Here is a 24,380-nt window from a genome sequence, read left to right as displayed (position 1 = left end):
CGGGATCTTTGAAAAATGCTTCCGAAAAGTTTTTTTTTTTGTTTCGTGAGCCAAGAAAATAATGAAGCAGTGCGAATAATTTTGTCTGGCAACAACGAAGCCATTTGAACACAACATAGCAAAATTCTGCTAAACAGTCAAACGCTATTCGTGTTCAATTTTGTGCATTTGCAGATTTGCGCGCCATCTGGGTTCGATAAATAACATTGTTAGCTGCAAATTTTATTCCAAAAACTCAGTTTCTTAGTTTGCTTTATTTCTTGCAAGCGACGCAATAACATGTAAGTTGTAAATTCCGGCTTTAAATAGGTGTTTGTGTTTTAGGCACACGGTGCAAAGTATTCCTTTAACCGTTGTTATTGAATTTCTGTGTTTACAGTCGATTGGTGCGGCCAGTGGCGCGTTGTTCCGTTCACATCGCGTGCTGACATCATGAGGCCGAAGTCCGCCGACTCCGAGAAGAGCAAGAAGTACGACCGGCAGCTAAGGCTGTGGGGCGACCATGGACAAGCAGCTCTGGAGTCCGCCCACGTATGCCTCATCAATGCCACGGCAACCGGCACCGAAGCCTTGAAGAGCATCGTACTCCCTGGTGTCGGCGCCTTCACGATCGTCGACGGCCATGCAGTGACGGCCGAAGATGTTGGGAACAACTTCTTTTTGGACAGCGATAGTATCGGAAAGTCGCGGGCGGAGGCCGCTACCCGGCTTCTCGTAGAACTGAACCCCGACGTTCAAGGCGACTTCGTGGAAGAGACTCCCGAAAATTTGCTGAAGCAAAACCCCGCCTACTTTTCCAACTTCTCTGCGGTCATCGCGACTGGGTTGCAAGAAAAGACCCTGCTGGATTTGGCTGCGAGGCTGTGGGACGCAAACGTGCCCCTCTTGGTGTGTCGTTCTTACGGGTTCATCGGTTACATGCGACTGCAGATGAATGAGCATCCTGTCATAGAGACGCACCCTGACAACGACTTCGACGACCTCCGCCTTGACAGGCCGTTCCCCGCTCTGCGTGCTTTTGTCGACTCGATTAATATGGGCGAACTCTCGGACAAGGAGCACAGCCACACACCGTATGTGGTCATCCTTCTCAAAGCCCTGGACGAGTGGCGTCGGCAGAACGGGCCACAAGCCCTTCCCAAAAGTAGTCAAGAAAAGCAGGCCTTCAAAGCCTTAATCAAGGGTTGGATAAGGGCCAAGGGAGACCGGGGAAGCGAGGACGAAGAGAACTTCGAAGAGGCTGTGAAGGCAGTCAACAAATCTCTGACCCCCACGGAGGTGCCCCATCACGTGAAACAACTTTTTGAAGAGGAAGCCTGCCTGAACATTACCACGGAAAGCCGGCCGTTCTGGATATTGATGCGTGCCCTGAAGGACTTCGTCGAGAGTGAAGGTAAAGGCGCCTTGCCTGTGCGGGGAACGCTCCCAGACATGACATCAGACACGGACCGATACGTCAAACTGCTCAACATCTACCATGCCGAAGCAGAGAAGGACGTCAGGGCTGTTCATCACAGGGTTCAGCAGCTTCTGACCACATTTGGCAAGCCTGAAGGCTTCATCACCGAAGCTGAGGTGAAAGTCTTCTGCAAGAACGCCCACGCGCTGCGTTTGGTTCGTGGTCGCTCCCTGGCTGCAGAGTACAATGCCAAAGAGGCCCCCGTCAGCATCATTTTGACGAGCTTGGATTCCCCAGACAGCGAAATAATCTTCTACTTGATGCTGAGAGCTGCCGACCATTTTTACAGCCAGTACAACCGCTATCCAGGTTACTTTGAAGACCAGCTCGAGACTGACATCAGTAAGTTGAAGGCATCGCTGGGCCAAGTGCTCGAACAGTTGGGCTCTGGACCGGTTGCCAAGGACGACTATGTCCACGAAATGTGTCGGTATGGCGCTGCGGAGATTCACACTGTGGCAGCATTCGTTGGCGGCTGCGCAGCTCAGGAAGTCATCAAACTGGTCACGGGACAGTACGTGCCATTGAACAACACATTTATCTTCAATGGCATGACTACCACCTCGGAGACATTTGTTTTGTAGCAGGCACAGGCTACTTTGACGCAGATTTTAGGCATGGTATTTTTTTTGGCAATCTGTTATTCACAAACCCTGTTTTCTTTGTAAAATTTGTGTTGAGATAAACTACATGTGAAGGCAGTCGTTTTGACTTCCACCAATGAAATTGGCCAGTCTAAATATCCATGCTCTGAGGTCAACTTTTTGGTCAACTGTACATATACAAACACAGTCCCTCGTGTTCTTCACACTTAGTCCTCTTCTGATTTAGTGATGGTTTCTCAAATATGAGCATTCATCCCAAGTTTTTTAAGCGAATAGCTTTCTTTTTTCTCTTTTACCCATTATCGGGGTTGGCAGTGGAACTTGCCAATGATATGAAGGTGCCAGTGCAAAGAGCAACCGAGTTGCGGGGCATATTTGTCCCTGAACACCAACCACCTGCTTGATACGCATGTGCCGTTGTACATGAGCTTTGGAGCATCTGAAAGTTTTGATGCTGTAGTAGAACGATCAGGCAGAACAGCCCTCCTCTCTTCTCATCAGCCTTTCTCTCAGTGGTGGCTGTGAGCGAGGACTCTGTCGGCAGGGGTGGATGTCAGTATTGTTCCGTGCTGGCGCGCGCACTTCTGAAGACAACACATGGCAAACTGGCTTACATGTAAAGCCACCTATACTACCCCTACAGATATGCTGGTTAACGACTCTGCTCTTTACTGAATTATGTAATGAAACAAGCGCTACCAGAATTTCCTCACTGTAACACCTCCTCAGTACATGCCATCAAACACGCAATTTCTTTAATAAATCAAATAGCTTTCTAGAAGCATTTAGTTGGTTGCTTACATTGACAATCATCATTGATGGTTTCCACACAATTTCCTTTTGCTGTTGCATCTGTCACATCAACTGCAAGTTATATATCTAAGCAAGACAGATAACGTGGAGACTTGAAGTAGTTGAACAAAGTATGTCTCTGGTTGGAGCCAATGTTTTTAAAAGGGAACATGTTTTCATCGAAGTTTATGCCAACTAGTGTTCTTGCATATTCTCTCTGCACAAGAACACGTACAGATTTTGTCAGACATGCCCCCTTGTTAAAGCATTGGCTGCAGCCTGAGACATTCCTCGTTCAGTCTTCGTTAATCACTGGGATTACATTGTTACTTGATCAAGTTCATAAACTTATTAAAATGACCACAATGATTCAAATTCGTGTCCACAGTTACAGCACACATTCAGACAGGTCTTTAGCTTGTGGGCCTTTGTCCGTTCTCTTTATTCAACTATGCACAAAACGCACACTGATCAAGTGATTGCTAATCGTACAGTGTAATGCAATTCATTTCATCTTAATAGAAAAAGTGTGAGTATGTTATTGTTGCATAATTTTCATTTACATTTGCAAATGTGCCAGACATTTGGAAATTTTATCACCCAAAAAATTTCGAGCTCTTTTGAATACCATACCTGTATAGAAAAACCAGTAACAATCAATGCCATTGTATTCTTGGGATGTACTTTGCAAAACTTTCGTGACGAAGGAAGTATGAATATGGTGTATTAACCACTTTGTTAGTAGCAATTTACAGAATTCCAACAGCTGCTTTCGTTGCTTATGAGCTGTGAACTTATAAATATTTCGAAGTTTGGCAGTTTTCATTAAAAGACAATTCCAATATACATCCATCATTTGCCAGTATTAAGCATTTGTTTTTAAATTCAGCTAATTTCATTCACTGTGATTCAAACAAATTTGAATAAGTAGCATGTGATGGTGGTGGTGAATCAGCTTCCTCTAAACTATGTTTCACTGTCTTTTAACGTGCCATGGCAGTGTAGTGGCTTTGGCATTGTGTTAATAAGCCCGAGGGCGCGGGATCGAATCCCGGCCACATTTCGATTGGGGCAAAATGCAACAATGCCCATGCACCGCATATTCGGTGTACATTAAAGAACCCCAGGTGCTCAAGATTAGTCCGGAGTCCCCCACTATGGCATGCCTCATTATCATATCGTGGTTCTGGCACATGACACCCCAGAATTGAATTGAATTGTCTCGCTACCTTTGTGTAATCCCGCAAAAGCTAAGGGTGTGCCAACCAGGAAAGCCGTTGGGTGACCTCGCAACAAAACACATATGTACTAAGGCTTGTTATATAACAATATCGCCTCCTCGCATGTACTGAATGCTGCGCAAATAAGTGCAGGAACTGCACATGTCTCTTCTTGCTGAGACATAGGCTCATTCGCACTCAAATTTTGCACAGAGGTTGCTTTTCATGGTGGTAGCAGTTTAGCACCATGTTTGGGATGCGCAATATATACTTGACCATTTTGTACAGAGTTGAGAATATGTAGGCTATATGTAGGAATATTGGTAATCTTCCGATACTGATTTTCAAGTTCGCTCCTGTGTATCACCTTTTGGGTGAAACTGCCTCTTTTTTTCTCCTGTGTCTCACATTGTCATGTGTGGCACATACCTCTGGTTTATCTTGAATATTTTTTTTTCAATCAATTCTGGAGTATTACATGCCAAAACCATGATCTAATGAAGCACACCGTATTGGGCGGGGGTGGGGGGGTGACTCCGAATTAATATCGACCACCTGCGCTTCTTTAATGTGCATCGAAACCTCCAGGAATCTTTGCATTTCGTCCCCATCAACACGCGGCCACCATAGCAGGGATCAAACCTGGGACCTCAAGTTCAGCAGTGCAACGCCATAGCCAGTGGGCTAGTGTGACCAATATTTCTGGTCTAAACAAGCAAGTAATGCATTATGTGTTAAACTGCATCCACCAGCAAACGACAATGCTTCTGTTTAAAATTTTAGTGCGAGCAAGCCCAATGGTTTAGCCAGTAGATTTGTGCATACCTGCCACTCCTATTTGTAAGAAACGTTTGGTGTGTGCAGAAGCGTTTCTGTTTCAAGGTCACCTGCCAGCTTTCCTGGTTGACTGACAGTGCTTGGAACAGGATCGACTCGTAGTTATTGCTGCATTGCAGGACCGCTATATATATATAGTGAGCCAATGATAATGTTCTTCAAGTGCAGTCTAGTGATTTTGACGGCATCAGCTGCAAGTTGTGTGTTCAGACCAAGCTAAGTTACTCGTAATCAGTATGCTGAATGGTAGGTATTTTCAAACCGCCCACACTTATGAATGTAAATTTGATAATTGAAGTTAGTGTGCTTGTGAGACACAAGCGTAAATTTGAGCAGACGTTCGGCTTCATCAGCCAAGTGTCAACTATATTGATGTTGCTCCATGTTAATTAATTGTCTTCACCGGGAGAAATTCAGTGATTGAGGACGTGGCCTTTCTCAGATAATCCTTAATGTTCCTTAAAGTCAAGTCACTTATAAAAACTTAAAAAGTAGTAATAAACACTTTGTTGAAGACAGGTCAGAGCTTTACAACGAAGTTACCTCTACAACAAAGGATTCTGGAGGTCCCAAACGCTTCGTTACGAAGGCATTTGACTGTATATGTGTTTGCCATGCTGCGCTTGTCATGTTCTTGTGTTCAGTTTGCTAATCTCCTCATGGGGAACCAGCCTGGCATGCAGCATGGAATGTGAGGAGCATGGTACACGCCAAGCGCTGACGATGGCATTCGGCATGGGTTCGGTGAAGGCATTTGGCATGAATTGATAGAGTTGCATGGCTCAAAGCAACACATGAGTTGTGACGAGAGACTCCGCACTGAAAGTTTCCATTTTGGCACTCCCTGGGCTTCTCTCACAGGTCCTGAAATCATTGTACATGCGCTTTATATTTCATTCTACTCCCACTGTAATATGGTCACTGTGTTCAGGGATTGAACCCACAACGTTGGTGGTCGCCAGCAGAATGCCATAGTCACTGTCGCACAACCTGTGAACGAGGCGCCAGCGCCAGGCCAAATTCCAAAGCCGTCTTATCACCTTCTGAAAGTAACTCCACGAAAGCACGGATGATGAATAAGAATTCTGCTGTGCCAGTGAACACCGGTTGTGGACGTCCAACGACAGAGTCAGAGCCCAGAGTTGTCGAAACTCAACGAAATATATTCTTCAAATAAGGCGGTTACATACACACATGCACACTTTGGCTAGGCACATCACAATGCAGTTGAAATGGGTGTTAACAAAACTCTGGACAATAGCTAATGACGAGCATCATGAGTTCAACATGTACTGTGCAGAATTAGTAGGAGTACAAAGTGTCCACCCGTATTCGCCCTTGCTGGCGTTGAGCCAGACGTCCTCGGCGTAGCACGAGTCAAATCTCGAAGGAGGAACTTCTTCCTGAAATGCAGTCTCGTCGGCTAGCTTTCCGGGGAATCGCCTTCTTCTGCAGACGGTTGGTCTACACGTCACATCTCTTCACCGGCACTGATTGCCTGATTCCCCCCACTGATTCCAGCACGGTGTGCTCCCATAGCATAAACAATGCCTGGGAATCTTCTAGACATTTGTCGCGTTTTCGGCCGCGGCCACGAAACGTCTTCGAGGAGTGTGAAGTCTCATCCGTTGGCGCACGCTCGGTCTGTCGCCCTCCTCCTCTCGCTCTGCTCACCGTGTGTCGAGGTCTGAGAGAGCGTTTCGGCGCGCGCTCTCTCCTCTCGATACCATAACTTTCGCGTGTCTTGTCGAAGCTTCTAGTCTCCATTGATTGCGTCGGTTGTCTGTGGCGTATGAGCGTTCTTCCTCTGTCGAAGTTGCCGCGGGGCCGACGTGCTCCTTTACTGGCTTGGGTGTTACGCGGCGCGCGCTTTGGTTATGCGCACTTTTGTGACAGCCACCAAGCCATCGTGACGATTGGTAGCGGGCTATCTGTTTCTCAAGCAAAGAATTCTGGCAATTGCAACGCATTTATTATCACTTAGATGATCCTTTCAAGAATTGACCGCACTGTACAGTCGGACTCAAAACTTCTGGACCACGTGATCTTAGAAAAAAACTATTTCCGTAGCTTGGACACGCAGCATGGTATTCGAATTTCCAGTATTTTATGCGTATTTAGTATGTGTAGACCCTTGTATACAGTGTGTCGGAACGGAACGAAAACCAAAACGAAAAATAAAAACGATATTTTTTCCCAGAACGAAAACGTAACGGAAACGTTCATTATTTCGGAGTGCAACCGAAATATTTTTGATGGGTTTTCGGTTCGAGGGAAAAGTCGGCAATCCGAATCAACCAATTTCAGGCAACGTCAGAAATAGTGATATATCTCGGGCAGGGATAGTGCGAGCGATAACCAGTCGAGCGCTCCACTAATCTGCGCCTGTCGCTCGGTGCACTGGCAGATAGGAACCGTAGCAGGCTTGCGCACTGAAGGACGTATCGTTTCGTTTTGCACGGTTGCAACGCTTTCTTACCGAAGTTGTATCATTCGTTTATGTTCGTTGAATTAAAGTCGTTTTATCGAAACAGCGGTCTCGCATTGCGAAGATTGATTGATTGATTGAAAACTTTATTATTCCACCGAGCTGGGGTGCCCGCCTCTTAACGTACACGCAGGTAGGAGGGGGGGGGGGGGGTCGGGGGGTAGGACGAAGCACCTCCGCGCGTTGAGGACGGTGAGTCTTCACGGCATCAACGGCCAGGCGGCATTTCAGCGAGTACACTCGATGACGTGCTGCTTCTCATATCGCGCTCAGTATCTCGACTCAATTAAGGCACTCAGCATGGTCTCAGAATTCGTAATTCACTTATTGAGAAAATGAATGCTATGTTTTTATCTTTGCATCGAAAATTTCTGCATGCGACCAAAACCGTAAGAACCGTTACGGATTATTTTCTTTTTTTTTCGTTCCAGAGCAGAATCGGAACGGAACGTTTTTCAGCGAAATGAAACTAAATCCAGAACGAAAAACATTTCCTTCTGACACCCTTCTTGTTTATGCAGGGACCCAATTTGCACGACGATCCCGGGGGCGCCGCCATGTTTGATCACGTGGTGACGCGTCCATTGCTTGCCTCGGATGCATCCGTTGCCTACGTGTTTTTAATGTGTGTGCTTGACGCCCCGGTGCGTCTCAGCAAACCACTGTTTCGGCGAATATCGTGGACGGTGATAGGGTCGACGGCACAAAGCTCAAGCCTCAGCTTCAAAGGAGATGTGGGCGCTTTGTGAGCTCATTACGCGTATTCCAAACCGCGCGAGCTGCGTATGCAGTGCTTGTATTAAAAGCGACTTCAGAAATGTATTACAGGCTGCCCAAACTTTCCGTTTATGAAGTAAATCAGAATCAGTGTGTTTTGCTATAAGTTCCTTATTTGAAAACACTTTGAGCAGTGGCTTGTGATGTTTCTGACTACCAAGTTCATCGGTGCGGTCACTATCTGATTGTTTATTTTCTACCTAATCGCTCGCGGGTGTGCTCAGTTGCGATATATTTGTTCTTGCCGCACACAGGGCTTGGCACGTAGATGTTCTTTTTGTAATAGCTTGTCAGCTCCATCTCCCTACTCTGTGGACCGTCACGAAACGTTCAACTTCGAACATTCGTGTGTTGCGCGGTGTAGTCGCGCTGTCATCCATGCTTCGGCGCATGGGTTCAAGTGAGTGCTCATTCACTTATTCTGGATTGGTTGCGGATGTAGCGGGTGTATGTTTGCGAGTGAGTTGGGGTAGATGTGTGCAGGTAACGTGCGAGAAACTTAGTCGCGCTGTCATCCATGCTTCGGCGCATGGGTTTAAGTGAGTGCCCATTCACTTATTCTTGATTGGTTGCGGATGTAGTGGGTGTATGTTTGCGAGTGAGTTGGGGTAGACGCGTGCAGGTAACGTGCGAGAAACTTAGTATGCCAGGAAGTGGCGGTACTCGCTTTGTTACTGTGCAACGAGCGCTACTCACTCTTGCGGACTTTCCGGGGCTGAAGTACTTTCTTTGGAGGTTAGCGATGCAACGCTGGCAGAAGAGGGAATTTTTTTTTATCCTCGAGGAAAGTCGTGCATTGAGAAGGGCCCGCAGCACAGGCAGTTCACATGCAGCAGAAATCTGTTGACCTGGTCCCGCACATCGATCACATCCCTTAATATATGTCGCTGACTATATCTTTCTTTGCAGCCGAGCACTGCACACGTCTTCCCCCTACCTGTCCACATTTTGCGGCATGAATGGAGCACCATGCATTAGCGAAAGCCCAGTAGTATTTCCAATCACTGATTGCACAGTAGCAGGGCAGAAGCGGTAATGGTTTCGTATTCGCGCGCTTTCGTTGAGGCAGAGACTCTGGTTGAGGAAACGTACAGTGCGCCGCCGAAAGCGCCTGCTCGTTTCTCTAGAGCAAAGTGCTTCGCGAAAGGGGTCTACAGCTTGCATGGATTAGAGAGCAAACAAGAATATAGCCGATACTCTAGTTGACATTAAAATGTAGAAATGGAGTTGGACAGCTAGGCCATGTAATGCGCATAGGACGAACAGCTGGTGACCTGTCGTATTTACAGAATTTAGAGCAAGGCAGGGCAGTCATAACAGTGCAAGCATAATATGAGGTACATGGGTACATAATGGGTACACATGAGTACATAACATAACATGGGGTTGAAGAGCGGCGCGTACGTACGTAGTGACACATACTCAGCGTCCCAAGTTGGTCAAATGGTTATGACTTCGAATCCTGTTACCTCGGCACAGCAGCCTTTGCGCTAACCATTCGACCACGGACTACCCAGTGACCCAGGTAGGCGGGAAAACGGTTTGATACATACATACATACATACATACATACATACATACATACATACATACATACATACATACATACATACATACATACATACATACATACATACATACATACATACATACATACATACATACCAGGGACGTAGCCAGGGGAGGGGCTTATGGGGCTTCAGCTCCCTCCCCCCCCCCCCCCCGAAATTTTTTCGTGCTGTCTATGCACCGCCCACCAAAGCAATCCCCGGTGCCGGAAATCATTCTGAATTTTGTCTAGAATGTCTTTTTCACGCTAGAAAAGACATTTCACCACGAACATTGCGAACTCGGGCTGGATTTCGCGGCAACGGCCATGCACCGGGAGTCACGTAACGCAAGCAGCCCCATCCGAGCACAAAGTTTCAAGGGCGTTTTGATGGCGAACGGGCTCGCCGCGGCATCTTGCGGAGGCCGCGGAATCTACGGAGCCCATGGATGCCAATTCCGAAATTTTTGGGTATAAAGTTGTCATAAACTTTTGATGTGAAAGGTGCATTGACATTTCCAAAGTTGTGCTTTAGATCTTCAATTGCGGAACTCTGTGGGTTAATGTTCGTGTAAATATTGAACGCCAAAGGTGCATTGACTTTTCTAAAGCCATACATAGGACCATACAACGAGACAAGCCAAATAAACATACTATCAGACAAATTGCCAAAGCCAGCAGCGAGGTCCGATGAGACGAAGCGTTGTGATAAATCACAACGCGCCGTGTTTGTCTCTCGATAAATTTGATAAATGATCTCGATGTCTGATAAATCAGCGCCGTATTTGTCTCCTCCTCATTCTGGCCCTGTCGTTTAGCGCTATTTGAATTTTGTTGTTACCATGCAACACCAACTCGCCCAATCCGCTGCTCTTCTGCAATGTGAGGCCCCCCGAACGAAATTTCTGGCTACGCCAGATACATACATACATACATACATACATACATACATACATACATACATACATACATACATACATACATACATACATACATACATACATACATACATACATACATACATACATACATACATACATACATACATACATACATACATACATACATACATACATACATACATACATAGCTCCTGAAATGTCCGTGCAGTATACCTAAGAATGCTAATGCAATTAAAGAGTGGTCGCCTATGCAGAGAGAACACTTGTAAAAGGCACACGTGTCAGCCTGCAGGTGGTCGTATATAATTAAATCACTGCTGTTGCCTTCCTAACCAGTTCACTCACGTTAGCATACTTCATACGGGGCATTTTATTTGGCTTCCTTCTTTCTCTTTCTTTCTTTCTTTTATTTATCGGTTCCGGCAGCGGAGCTCATCATCCTGTGCACTTTTTTAGCCGCGTGGCGTTACTTGACACAGTTTTCGCTCCACGATCGTGCTCATTCGACCTGCGAGAAACATGTATCCCAAACGACGCATGGGTGCCGAACAACTGTTGCCGGCTGCAAATGGTGTTCGCGACAGGATGCGGCCGTCATTTAGGCGCACCTGCAACCGCAAATGTGCACTCGGAAATAAAAGAAATGAAAACAAAGCACAAAGTTCGAAGTCTTATAGCTGTAACATCTCGTTCCGAACCAAAACGACACGCGAGGAGAAGAAACTTTGCGGATCCCACGCGCACTGTGGGGATGAGTTGTGTAAAACAATTCTTTTTAAGAATTTGGTAGACACTGCGGATAACGACAGCATATAACGCTCTGAAACGCTTGAATAAGCAATTTTCTACAAAATCTATCAATTAACGTGCACAGATCAGGAGGAAGCTTTAGCTCGGCGCCAACTCCGTTGCCGCCTGTTCAAATAAATGTAAAGCGCAGAAATGATTTTTTGAAGTGACTTCTGGACCAATTTTAATGAAATTTGTTACATTTGAAAGAGAAAGCTAAATTATGATGACTGAAGGAAGCAAAATTTTAATGTATGCCTGGATTACTTAAAATAATTATTGCCTAGTTGGTTTGTTTTAAAAGGACATAGAAGCACGAAGTTACAAATTCGTAGCTCTGCACCAAAAACAGATATCTATGTTCTGTCAACTGTACCGGTAGGGCATCTGATGCCTGCACATTTGACATATTAATTTACAGCTTACGTAGATTTGTTACAATGTTTACGAGAGTTTTGCGAAAATCCTAATCACAAATTAACAGTATAGTTCAAATGAATGTATAATATAACGAAGGTTATTCGCTTTAGATGTAGTATTAGGTGCAGTTTACGGAATGGTGATATCGTTTCTCAGGGCTGAGTTACAGAGTTGTAAACGTGGTAGTTTCGTTTTTCTAAATCTTGCAATTTTCAAAAAAAAATAGTTTTATGAAAATATCGACGGCCTAAATTAAGAATCCGTTTTCAACAGTCACTAGATTTGAACTCCTTTTAAATTTAACAAACGCCATCAAATCCGGCGCAGCGGTTGCCGAGAAAATCAATTTCTTTTTTCCCGTGTATTATTTAGATAGTAGACCTTCAGGTGAAGCTTCCTGTTAAGCATTTATTGTGTATACGTCGCTCACTAGAAGCTTCCTACTTCAACGAGGAGTGTAGTTTGTTTTCCCGCTCTCCTCGCCGAACTTTCATAGTTCTGCACGCCTCGTACAAGGCATGAAAATTAATAGAAAACGAATAATTTAGTAATTACTTCTCAAGCACACAGTCAGCTTATACACTTCAAACTTCAGGTACACGTCAAAAATAGAATGGCACCCATTTCGTCTAAATATTAAATCGCTGCCGTCTTTGGTACTCCAAGAGAAGCGGATAAACTTTGTAAGCGTGTCATGATGCCTCTAAACAGGCCATGGAACGAGCGTTTATCAATTTTTGTTTTAGGCTCTAATTAACCTACACACTTCAAACTATGTCTTCATGTCACCATAAGTATTTCGCACATTTCCTGAAAATATAAACTTCCTGAGTGATCTAGATTGTTTTTTTTTCCGCAAAACATTGAGAACAGGCATATAACGGAGGGCTTCTATACTAGTCGCACCAACATTGCTGTAAAACTTGGAAAACCGGTTCATCTCGTTCTAAATATCATCAGTAGTACACCATATGATTTGGTTATGTTACCGGGTCTGTATTTGCTGCGGACAAGCCGCATGATGGACAGACACGCTGAGCCATGCAACTCGCTCGAAAAAAGAGAAAGAGATAGAAAGAAACAAGGAAAGACGTGGACAACGGACGTCCGGTTTACTACCCTGCACGGAGGAGAGTGGATGAGAGATTAAATATTAAAAAAATGAGACGGACAAGGGAGAGATACAGTTCGCCGACACAGCAGTAGACGTAGGGTGTTTCCACAAGCGTCTTTTCAGGTCCGTTGACTTTAGAAAAGCCATTGGAGCGAGCGTAGTCCCGTTCTCTATGGTAGTCTTCTGGGTTGATGATGGATGAAGCCGAGCACCCAGAACGTTTGCCTCTGTAAACGGTCGACAGTCGTGTTGATTGAGCGCGCTCCGAAGAAACTGACATTGGACGTCAAAGCGGGTGCAATGGCAGAGAAGACGCTCGATGGTCTTCCCCGGGTTACATGCATGGTCACATATAGGAGAGTCGGCCGTACCAATGAAGAAGGAGTGGCCAAACATTTAACCGTAACAATTCAACTACTAACGTGGAATGTTGGACTAGTTGGTTGCTGGTATTATGAAACACGGTTACGGCGCTATAGGGAAGACAAATGCATAAACACGAGCTGCGCCGGCCGTGCTGCCTGTAACTGGAGGTAATGCAGACCATTAAGTTGCCGGGAAGATTCCGTCATGTTTACATTGCGAACCTTAGCCAATCCGCGGTCATGGGTACGTGCCATACATAGGAGGAAACAACTGGCACCCTTATGTAATGAGCGACCGCCGTACTAGACAGTGCCTTCGGTGCTGGTGACATAGATGAGACAGTCTTTGTTCGCTTGTGTTCGTATGTGTATAGTGTTTTTCTGACACTATCTTCTTTCTTTCTCTTTGAGTAACTAATTTGGGATCTTGCGATAGCCGGCTCTGACGTAGCCTAGGGCCCTATAACGTAAAACTATTCCAATATGTTCCTATTCCAATCTCCTGACGTCAAATTTGCGTAACCACGAACGCAAACACCGGGCGGTCACCCACAGGGTTGTCTGAACAGACCAATCAAACGCTCTTCTCGTTCATAGGAGGTCACTTTTGTTTACTTGAAAAACGAATAACATTGCTTACACTGAGCGGCTGGTCGTATATCTAATTGGCTGACAAGAGGCGAGGAGAACGCTCGAGTGGAGAGGGAATCGACGGGGCCGAGCTACTGCACTGAAAGTCGATAACCGGATGAACAGGGTGGTGTCGGCGTCTACGAGTGGTCGGCTTTCCATTACTTAGCTTGCGGTGGCTGGTCGAAAATCGCGGTGGCATGCAACGGAAGCTCAAGAATGATGCTAAGACGGACCCTCAGCAAAGAAGAGTTGGCAGAATGAGGGGTAAACGTGCCGAAAATGCTCGAAAACGTTACACGGTCACGCAAGTAGTTTTACTATACGCAAATACACCCATGCTCTCCGGCAGGTGCGAGTAGCCAGCGTCTGAGCGATCGGCGGCAGCCATCTTTTATTCCTTCCGGAACGGGGCTGCCTGCGGCTATTCCGAAGAAAATTCAGTTTTGTTCGGCATAATAATGCACCTTTATCACGTACACGTCACTTTGACGCGGTGAGTTATTGCGGTTTTGTGACGTCGCGTGACAGGCAGGTGAAGTGGGTGCAGCCCGAAAACTTTTTACCTATAGCTGAGGGCTAATGGCGAAAAGGGGTCGAATAACAAATAACTGTTCTTTTTTTCATTTTTCTGTCAAATCATGCATAATCAGTGTGTACACACCATATCATATGGGGAGGTATCGCGGTTTTCGTGACGTCGCGTGACAGACAGGTGAAAGGGGGGGGGGTGGAAAAAAGCTTTTGACCAATCGTGGAGGGCTGATAGCAGAATTGGAATAGAAAAGTTTCGAATAGTTTTACGTTATAGCGCCCCTAGCTTGCCATGCTTCCCATACGCGCAAGTAAAAAAAAAAAAGCACGAAGATGACAACAACCACGACGGCAACAACGGCAACATAAACGACAAGAACAATAATAACCACGATGACGTCGACGACAACGACAACAACGACGACGACAACAACCATGACGATGACGACGACGGGCGCTGCAATGGTTCAGTGCATGTCGAAGTTTCGTAGTGCACGTGTGCGGGTCAACTTTATGGCCGGAGAGGGCAGATCGGTAAGCGAGGTGTTTTGCATACAATAAATTAAGCCGATGGCTGCATTAGTACACCACCTGTCGAGATCTCTACCAAGGAAATTGACTGCATGGTCGAGAAAATGCGTGGCGCGCACGCATGGCGGGCGTTTTTTTTTTTTTATATAAGATATGCCATACGCTCAAAAATATTGATGTGCCTTTCACGCATGTAAGCAAGCACTGGTGCTAGTACCCGTCTTGTTAAATTAAATTGTGGGGTTTTACGTGCCAAAACCACTTTCTGATTATGAGGCACGCCGTAGTGGAGGACTCCGGAAATTTCGACCACCTGGGGATCTTTAACGTGCACCTTAATCTAAGCAACCGGGTGTTTTCGCATTTCGCCCCCATCGAAAGGCGGCCGCCATGGCCAGGATTCGATCCCGCGACCTGGTGCATCAGCACCCCAACACCATAGCCACTGAGCGACCACGGCGGGTCACCCGTCTTGTGCTGTTCGGGCTAATGTGCTCGTTTTCGATCCCCAGCGCGCTGTTTTATGAAGCATTTCAGCTCATTGCAAGGCCTGCTGAACTCCTAGTATGCCTCAATCATAGGATATCGTGTACTTAACTTTTACTCTCTAATCCAGGCTGCTTTATTTCTACCTATTAAAATTGCATGTTTTCCGTTTCATCGCCTGTTATGCGGTCCTAAGTATCGTATAAGAATCTGTATAAGAATCTTTCTAATCTAAGACGACATACACAGCGCTGTGTATGTCGTCTTCGCAGTCCTTGTCCTTCACGCTGTACGTTATTTTTGATCGTATAACTTTGTCATTTTCAGACACTTCTGTGCTGAGCGCGAGAGGTCGCGGGTTCAATCCCGGCAGCTGCATGCTGCCGCATTCCTGTGGGAGCGGTACGCAAAAAAAAAAAAAAAAAAAAAAAACACACTCGTGCACCGAGCATTTGGTGCACGGTAGACAACCCTAGATGGTAGAAATTGTGCCGGAGTCCTGCAATACAGCGTGCCTCATAATAAGATCTCGGTTTTGGCATAGAACACTCCCGAATTAAAAAAAAGAAGTATATTCAGATCCCTTCCACTGTGTGAAGATGTAAGAGCAGCGAAGCTGTATTGCTCAATAGCTATATTAAGTTCTATATGGTGGTTATGCTATATTGGTTAGTAAAGGCACAAACACATAACTTCGTTGTTTGTTTCGTCTTTTTTATTTTCATTTATTTTTCTTATTTTTCTACTTTTTGCTTTTATTGTTATTTTTTTTACTTTACACATATACACTGACGTTTCGACACGCATCGTCATAGACAAGCGTGGAAGACGACGACGAACGCACGAGCTGTGGCACTAGCGAGTTTGTGCAGTTGGCGCCGAGAATTTTAAGTATTACGAAACATTGTTTTCAAAAGCATCTGTTCTTACCCTTGTGCCTGCGACCTCTGTGGGACCCACGTGTGACAAGGGCAGTTCAAGGGCACCCAGCGTGGTTTCGTAGTGGCTATGGTGCTGCGATGTTAAGCACGAGATCGCGACATCGAATCCCGGCCACGGCGGCCGCATTTCGATAGGGGCGAAATGCGAAAACGCCCGTGTACCTAAATTTAGGTGCACGTTAAGGAATCCCAGGTGGTTCAAATTATTCGGGAGTCCCCCACTACGGCGTGCCTCATAATCAAATCGTGGTTTTGGCACGTAAAACCTCATAATTTAATTTTTTCTTTAGTTCAAGGGCGTGCTACAGGTCCCCGTGCCCACAGGGCTTATGTGCCATTGAGCTTGAACCCTTTCTGCACTATCACCAGGATCGGCCCACATGATGATTTGTTTTTGTCAACATCCCGGACGAATTTTTTTTCCCAGATCCTAGCCATAGACAGCTGCACTGTAAAAAAATATGACAGAGAAAATGGCGAAAACTTTCTGCGAATGGAATTCATACCGTTTCACCATGATTTTCCCCCTTAGACTTTCCAACGTCTGCACCTGATATGACCATTTGTCGACGTTATAAAAATATTTTTTTCTTCGCTTATTTTTTTAATTGGGAGCTGTTTGTTCATCAGCCGTACCTGGGCAGTAAGGGCATCTTTTCTTTTTTTTTCTGTTACGTACTATTCAAACGTAAAATTTATTGGTTCTATAGAATGGTGTTTGTTTAAGACAAACGACACTGCTCCCTTTCTTTCTTGCTCCGATAGGCCTCGTGAAAATTTCGTGGACGCTGACGCAATGTCGTGTGGATAAACGCTAACATTCGTCTCGCCGATGCAAATCGATGCCTTGCCCGCAGATGCTGCCGTCTGCTGCCGTTGCAACTACTTCTGCACCCACGCACTTATTATGGCTGGTACGTCGCGCTCCAGCCTCCCTGGCGACTGTGGTGCTACCCGTGAGGAGATCAGGAGGCTGAATTTGCTGTTGCGCTAGTCGGCTTTAGCGAGTGCAGTAGGCCTTGCAGAAGGCTACTATTCGGTCGAGGGCCTCGACCAGCATTTCCTGTGGCACTGTCAGCATGATGCGGAAGTAGTTGGGGTAGTCGAAACTCTGCAAAAAAAAACATAAAAGAAAGAAATCTAGGGGCCATTCCACTCTGTCATGGCGGATGACCAGCGAAGCTGTAGCATGTCACACAGGGTTAGACAAGGGCTCATGTATTTATTTTCATCACTTCGTAATGGTAGTGACGATAGCTTTGTGATTACTGTGATATACACTGACTGGTTCGGTTACAACATTACACAGATTCTTGGTCAAAGTTGAATCTATACACGATCTTTGTTGAGTATTTCTGTGACTTTCACTGGTGTGGCACTTTAAACCAAACACTTCCAGCACAAACATAGTGAGCCATTTCTTGTCTGGTTCTGAGATGCTGCATTGATGTCGCCAACGATGATCACAGGAGTAGTGCGTGGTCATGAACTTCTCGATATCGCACTCTCTATAGCTCTATAGTGTATGAACGTGTGTGTGACTATGCTAAGTGTTCATCACTGTATATGTCATAACCATCACCCAGCACTTATTAGCATGTCAGGCGAACAGCCAGGCTAACATCTCCAGCATATAATTAAAGCCTGTATTTATCTCTCACAGTGGCGACCTTATCCGTTTGGCGTTTAACAGGAAGTGTGTAGTGCTGGCGAAATTTATCCGAATGCGACGTATAGGCATACCCGAACCCGCACATAGGATTCTAAGTCGGATAAGACAACTTGCTGCTGGCTGCTGTTTCGCCTGGTAGGCAACATGGGCCACATGGTTATGTTGCCACTCTTGGTCAATCCCACGTGATGATCGGGCCAAGACGACACAAGGGATTCCATAGACTTAAGTATATTTTAATGCTGCGCAACCCAACGCCTCATCCACAACAGACACGTCCGTGCCGAGCGCGTCTGCTTAGTGGAGAGAGATAGCAACGAAGTTGCAGCCAGGATACTTAGGACATTGCAGTTTCAGCTACACGTGCAGTTATTACAAGCTTCACTGTATTGTCTTGTGATTTGGCTTTGTGATTCGCAGCGGGATTTCCATTTTCTGTTTCTGCGATGGCGATACAGCGTGTCGCTATGCATTTCTTTGATGCTAATCGTAATAACGCTGATGTTCATCGTGGTATGAGTTATACCGGAATGTTTTTTATGGGTAGTGTCTGCGTGCCGGTTGTCTGGTATATGTTATCTGTCGGAGCAATGGGGCCTTGTCTCTAATTAACTGTCCCCGAGTCACACGCTGGCCATGTGCATAACTTAACCTTCGAAGTGGCATATAACTATATATGAAATAAATACATTAAATATTACCCTTATGTAAATTAGAAACTCTAATGTCAGCTCTTGCTGCCCGTCTACTTATTCACAATGCTTACATCGTCTCCGAAGGTTCCTCGAGTTATCGACAATACTTTGACATTCTTGCTACAGGAATAATGAAGTGTGGACTAGTTGTGGCTATCAGTCATGAACTAATTCGTTTCATAAAAAAAAATAATACACGCCTCTAGAGAAACTGATTTGAGATGATAAACCTCTGACTTGCGACGTTGGAAACAAGGGCCGTTTTTACCGGTTCTCGCTTGACTTTATGCACGAAGCAAGCTTGTTTGTGTACGTGCGACGCCATTCCGTATTTCTTTCATAAAATGTGCTATGCATAAGGGCAACCTTCAGAATAAAAAGAAATCACGTTCTGAAAAAAAAAAGAACAAAGAAAAGATGCACTGCTTGCTAGAACATTATGCAGATCCAATGGAAACAAGATAGAAATGTCAAACCTACACCAGATAAAAGGAAAACTCTCCGTGATAGTCTTGCTTAGGTGTAATTGCCGAGCACACGCACGTGCAGATTTTTAGGGCTTCTTAGGTAGCTCTCCCGTAGTTTAGCCTCTACAGACTCATCACTTACCGACGGCCTACCAGAATGGGGCTTGCGCAACAAACTGCCGGTATCCTTCTACTGCTTATCCCACCGATTAATGTTATTTCTATGCGGTGGCGCTTCCTTGTACACGCGACGATATTCGCGATGTACTTTGGTGTAGGATTCGATTTGAGCAAGCCACAGAACACATTGAACTTTCATCTGCGCCGTCCACACCTCGACTGGTGTGGGCGTCGGCTGATCCGCTGCGGCGCAGTTTGTGGTGTTGCGTCATCACCTGTGTGCGCACGCCCTTGCACGTCATACTACGGAAACTTGGATAGTTTTACTTTCATTTGGTGAACATTTCACATTTCTATCTTGCTTTGCTGCTTTCCTGTGACTGGTCAAAAGTGCACCATGACTTTACGGACACGCTGTATCTATTGGGGCCTGTAGAGCCCGTGTCTAATAAAGCCCATGTCGCGTCGAGATGACTCCGTGGAGCAGCTGAGGTTTATTTAAGAAAGTTTGTGAACAGAACCAGAACTCGCGGATCCTGAGTGCAAATCGGCTAAGTGTGTAATGGAGCTCTAGTATCACGGGTAAACCGAAAGTAGGCTTTCTTAAGTAAAAGAGTAACTTAAGTAAACTTAAGTAGGCTTTCGCTTTTTCGCGCCTGAGGAGGTGATTGTATTCCATTTGCGGAGTCAGCCGCTCGTTCCAAATCTGACACTGGTGCGGCACACAAGTCCGGCGTGCCTGACTATACCGTACTACCGACACACGCTATCGATACAGCGTACCTGTCCTGGTAGGCATAGAACGGATTCTTCTGCGAAGAGCGCCAGGACGAATTCGGTGTCGCTGGCGAACTTGGGGAACCTGTTTACCTCAAGGCCAACCTGCGAAGAACGAAAAGCGGATGTTACAAATATATTAAATAAATATAGCTATGTCTGTTTGCACGCTACTTTTGAACGACTGATATTGGTGAAGCCAGTGGACGCTATGCAACGTATACATGTGACGTTCTGGCTCTGCGTACAACGCTATGAAAGTATGCAACATAACAAAATTTTAGTTTAGAGGAAGCAAAAAAAAAAATCTGAGAGGCCCTATGCGGTCCGCGCGCTAGAAGAAAAGTGTGGAGGAAGTCACGTGGTATTTTACGCAATAGCGGCCATATTTCCGGGCCACAATGGCGGCTTTCTCACGGCTGTGTGCGCTCACTCGTGTGTGGCTCAGGTTAGGTTTCCTACCGGGGCAAAGGCGTCGCGTGGGCAGGTTTGTTATAGTCTCCGTGTTTTGTTCCGCTGCGTTATCCAGACCGTGCTCTCCCGGCTGTTGCTGTCGTCAAGCGGGGACTGGAGGAACTAAAACGCGTGAAATGAACTCGAATGTAACGCTGCACGCAAAATACCGTGCCACGGCAATGGCCACGGACGACGGAATATCTGCGGGAAATTTTACGCTTTTCGGCGCGAACCATGCTAACATGCCGTCACATACCAAAAACAATGTGTTTCAGAATCAGTACAACGAACGCCTTGCAGGTCAGTGTCAGACGGGCAGTATATATTCCTGCTTTTTACAGCGGACAATACCTTTGCGGCACGTAGAACGTTATTCAAGAATGCATAATCCGGGCTTTAGAACTTCGTGTTCAGTAACAGCTTGCTTTTGTGCGCATTAAAACACGTGTTGCTCAACCGCTTGTTGTTTCTCGCAGTATTTGGCAGCGACGGCACGAACTTATTAGAGCAGAGCGCGTTCGAGGTTCGACATACACACCTGCACAGGTGTACTGCTCAGTGCACTTGACGGTAGAGTTTCACGCAGTGTGTGTGCTTCATTTCGCTGCCCTCGACATCGGCATTTTCGCAAGCTGCATGCCTGCTTATCCGCCTATAGCATTTTCGCACCTAGAAGCGTAGGGATGAGAAGGTTGTAGCGGATACGCGGCAAGAGTGATCAAGACTCCACAGAACGTACGCCTGCAAGCACATCAAACGGCCGTACCACGGTCGCACGAAGGCCGGGTCTGCGCGCGTACTGTTCTGCACAGTGCGCCGGCTACCACAAAAATTTGGTTCCGTGAAGCTTCTCTTCCCGTGTGAAAAATGCACCTCAGGCCACACGGTCAGTGTATCTAAACGCGGAGTCATAAACGACGTCATCTTCTACCTCCTCGCCCGCGCGCTGTCGTAGTGGAGGCGTGGCCCCCTCAAATTTGTTCAATGAAACACGAAGATTCCTCAAGCCACGGCTAGCACACGTGTATGTGCTCGAAAACTCCAGATGGGTTGCAAATGGGTCGGCGTGTCGTACGCGTCTCCAGTGCATTCTTGCAGTGCAGCGAGACTGCGTAAATTTTTTTTCGCGTCGCCGCGCCGTCTAGCTCGCAAGTCCGTCTGAGAGCCCCAGGAAGTCCAAGCAGAGAAGAGCGGGGTAGAAGCGAGCGATGAAACTGATCTTTTTTAAAGGACGCAAGAACTGGGGCAGCGGCCGGTACCTGCGGTTGGGTGAGATGAGTGCAGTTGGCTGGGCCGATAAAGCGTCCTTTCTTTCTTTTCCCATAGAAGCCGACAAAAGCAGCAGATTCGACCTCACGATCAAATTTGCGAGGTTCATTATGAACTCCTCTGGACATGACTTCGGCAGCGGTAATGCGCTCGTACATCGCGATTAGATATCCATTGGTTTGGGATCGCTTCGGAGCGCGCGCGCCCAAGCAGCACGGCGCGGTTGTGCGCCGAAGGCGAGAAATGTAAACAAGAGAGGAGAAATCAGCTCCTACAAGATGGCGGAGTAACTCCAAGTTGCGGCATCACTGAGCTTCACGAATAGCGACGTCAGGGTCTCTCCTCAGGTTCAACCTTCGTCCGTGGACCATGCATATCACGGAAGACATAGGCTGCGTTCCAATACTCGTAGTAAACGTCAAAGTAGACGGCTAAGCGGACAGCGGCCCATATTAAGTCTCGTTTCAATGCTAACGGCGACGTCAAAGTAGCAAGCTTCGCGTAGACAGCATCGAATTCGAGAACGATGCAGGCGACTTTCCTGTCCAAACAAGTAGACGGCTGAGGAGAAGGCTTAGAATCTCGGCAAAATGTCTGCGCGCAAGAAAACATAGACACGCTTTTCTATGCTCTTAATCTAAGTCACGTCTTGTTTTTAATAGGTTCGCAGGCGCAATGACTTGAAATACTGAAATAATGACGGTGTTACAATACTCGCCGTAGACGGCAAAGTAGACAGCTGGGCCGACAGCGGCCATCTTAAAGTCTCGTTTCAGTTCTCACGAATATATTAAAGTACACAGCTTCGCGAAGACAACATTGAAGTAAAAAACGATGCACGCTACTTTCCTGTCTAAACAAGATGGCGGCTTAGCAGGAGGCTTGGAAACTCTACGGGAAGGTTGTCTGCGCACAAGAAAACTTAGACACGCTTTCCCATGCCCTTAATGTAAATTACATAGTGTTTTTTATAAGTTTGCAATCGCAAGAACTTCAAGTACAGAAATAATTTGGGCTTTTCTCAACTTCTTTTCTGTCCCCGTGAGGTAGCGTCAAGTCGCAGAAGCGACTTCCAGACGGCTCGAAACGCGTTTCATTACTTGGCCTCGAAACTGTCTCGGCTTTCTCCTTAGCTGTCTACGTAGACCATGGAGGAAGGAAAAAGATAGGAGGGAGCACGCCGTAACGCAATTAAAGCCAAACTTGTCGGGCCAACACGTGATCGCACGTCAAAGTGCGCGGTTGGTTTTGGTGTTCCCTCTCTGCAGGCAGAGCCACGGCAGGGCAGCCGAACAAACGCGCACAAAATAAATACTGCTGCAGCAAAGCTACTGGGAACCAAACGTCTAAGCAAATCTCGACTTCTATGTGATCTCGACGAAAGAAGTCACGTGTTGGGCCACCACTGTGGCTTCACGGAGCGTTCGCTTGCCAAGGCTGGCTGCGTGACGCAATGCTCCATCCTATATTTTTCCTTCCTCCATGACGTATACTGTCTGATGCTGGCTAGAATCGGAACACCCATGGTAGCCGGAAACGAAGACGTAAACAGCCGCGTAAAAGTCATGTGACCAAGAGTTTAACTCGAGGCTGCAGAGGTGTCATCAGTGCAATCATATACCGCAAGCTGCTGGTACCGGGCGGCCGTCTAAGGCGCCAGTGGTGCGTCAGCGACGTGCTGGCTAACAGCACCGCGAGCGGCAGAAGTCAGAACACTGGCTTGTGAAGCAGACGATGGCGCGAAGCCGCTCACGCTGCTTCCAGTGATTTCGCACTGCGGGTTTTAAGGCCTCACGTACAGGAAAGCGCATTTTCGAGAGTCTGCTTTTGAGGAAAGTCGCCTCTTGTACGAGACAGGCAACATTCATGGAACCAGGTAATACAGAAAGTAGAAAACTAGTGCAAACTGCGAAGCAAATGCATCCCGCCCACAGAGCTAGCTCACCGCGGTAAGCTAAGACGTGGAGCTCCAGCATTTATATTCCAGATGTTATTTTGCTGCACACGTTAGCACTGTCGCGTACTTAATGATGTAAATAGGGGAAGAGCAAGCAACACATTCACCGACAATGTATGAAAAGCGTGTAAAATACATACTACTTGGTACGTATCCACGGGGCAATGTGTACCACTGGGTATGCGCCCCAGGGGCCAGTGGGCATCTGTCGCTCTTCAATGAACCTTTTTTTTTAACGTGAACTGGGGTCACTGCACTTATCACACCTACACGGTGACATTCGCGTATGGCGAATTTTCTAGCAAATGAGGGCCGACGTCGAAGTTGTAGGTTTCTTTTCGGCCCTCATAAAGCGCGTTCTTGGTAAATAAAACTTTCAACATGGCGTTTGTGCTCTTTAGGGCTTTGCATGGGATGTATAGAGCTAAAAGGCTTTTGCTACTACCGAAAGGGTAAGCGAAAACTTTGATTTTGTTTCGTGAATCGTACAATGGAAAAGTATATGTCAGAAAACCACAAGGATTACCA

At 46.4% G+C, this 24,380-nt stretch overlaps 2 protein-coding genes across 2 annotated transcripts in view; one reads left to right on the top strand and one right to left on the bottom strand.

The window, feature by feature from the left end:
• The first annotated feature begins 261 nt into the window (after positions 1–261).
• APP-BP1 (Nedd8-activating enzyme E1 regulatory subunit APP-BP1) lies at positions 262–2,185 on the top strand. The gene is made up of 2 exons (XM_075668720.1): positions 262–281; positions 380–2,185. Exon 2 carries the CDS (start codon positions 433–435, stop codon positions 2,041–2,043), a length of 1,611 nt encoding a protein of 536 aa, XP_075524835.1. The 5' UTR covers positions 262–281; positions 380–432; the 3' UTR covers positions 2,044–2,185.
• A 14,936-nt stretch (positions 2,186–17,121) lies between these two features.
• Positions 17,122–24,380, bottom strand: part of LOC142558089 (tyrosine aminotransferase-like) — a 29,542-nt gene continuing 22,283 nt past the window's right edge. The window contains exons 10-11 of the mRNA XM_075670248.1: positions 20,177–20,275; positions 17,122–17,550 (exon numbers count right to left, since the gene is read on the bottom strand). Coding sequence (XP_075526363.1) covers positions 17,440–17,550; positions 20,177–20,275 — 210 coding nt within the window. The 3' untranslated portion in view covers positions 17,122–17,439. The remainder of the gene's footprint in view (positions 17,551–20,176; positions 20,276–24,380) is intronic.

Source organism: Dermacentor variabilis, chromosome 9 (assembly GCF_050947875.1).
Source record: "Dermacentor variabilis isolate Ectoservices chromosome 9, ASM5094787v1, whole genome shotgun sequence".
NCBI lineage: Eukaryota > Metazoa > Arthropoda > Arachnida > Ixodida > Ixodidae > Dermacentor > Dermacentor variabilis.
This window is presented reverse-complemented; position numbering and strand designations above follow the sequence as displayed.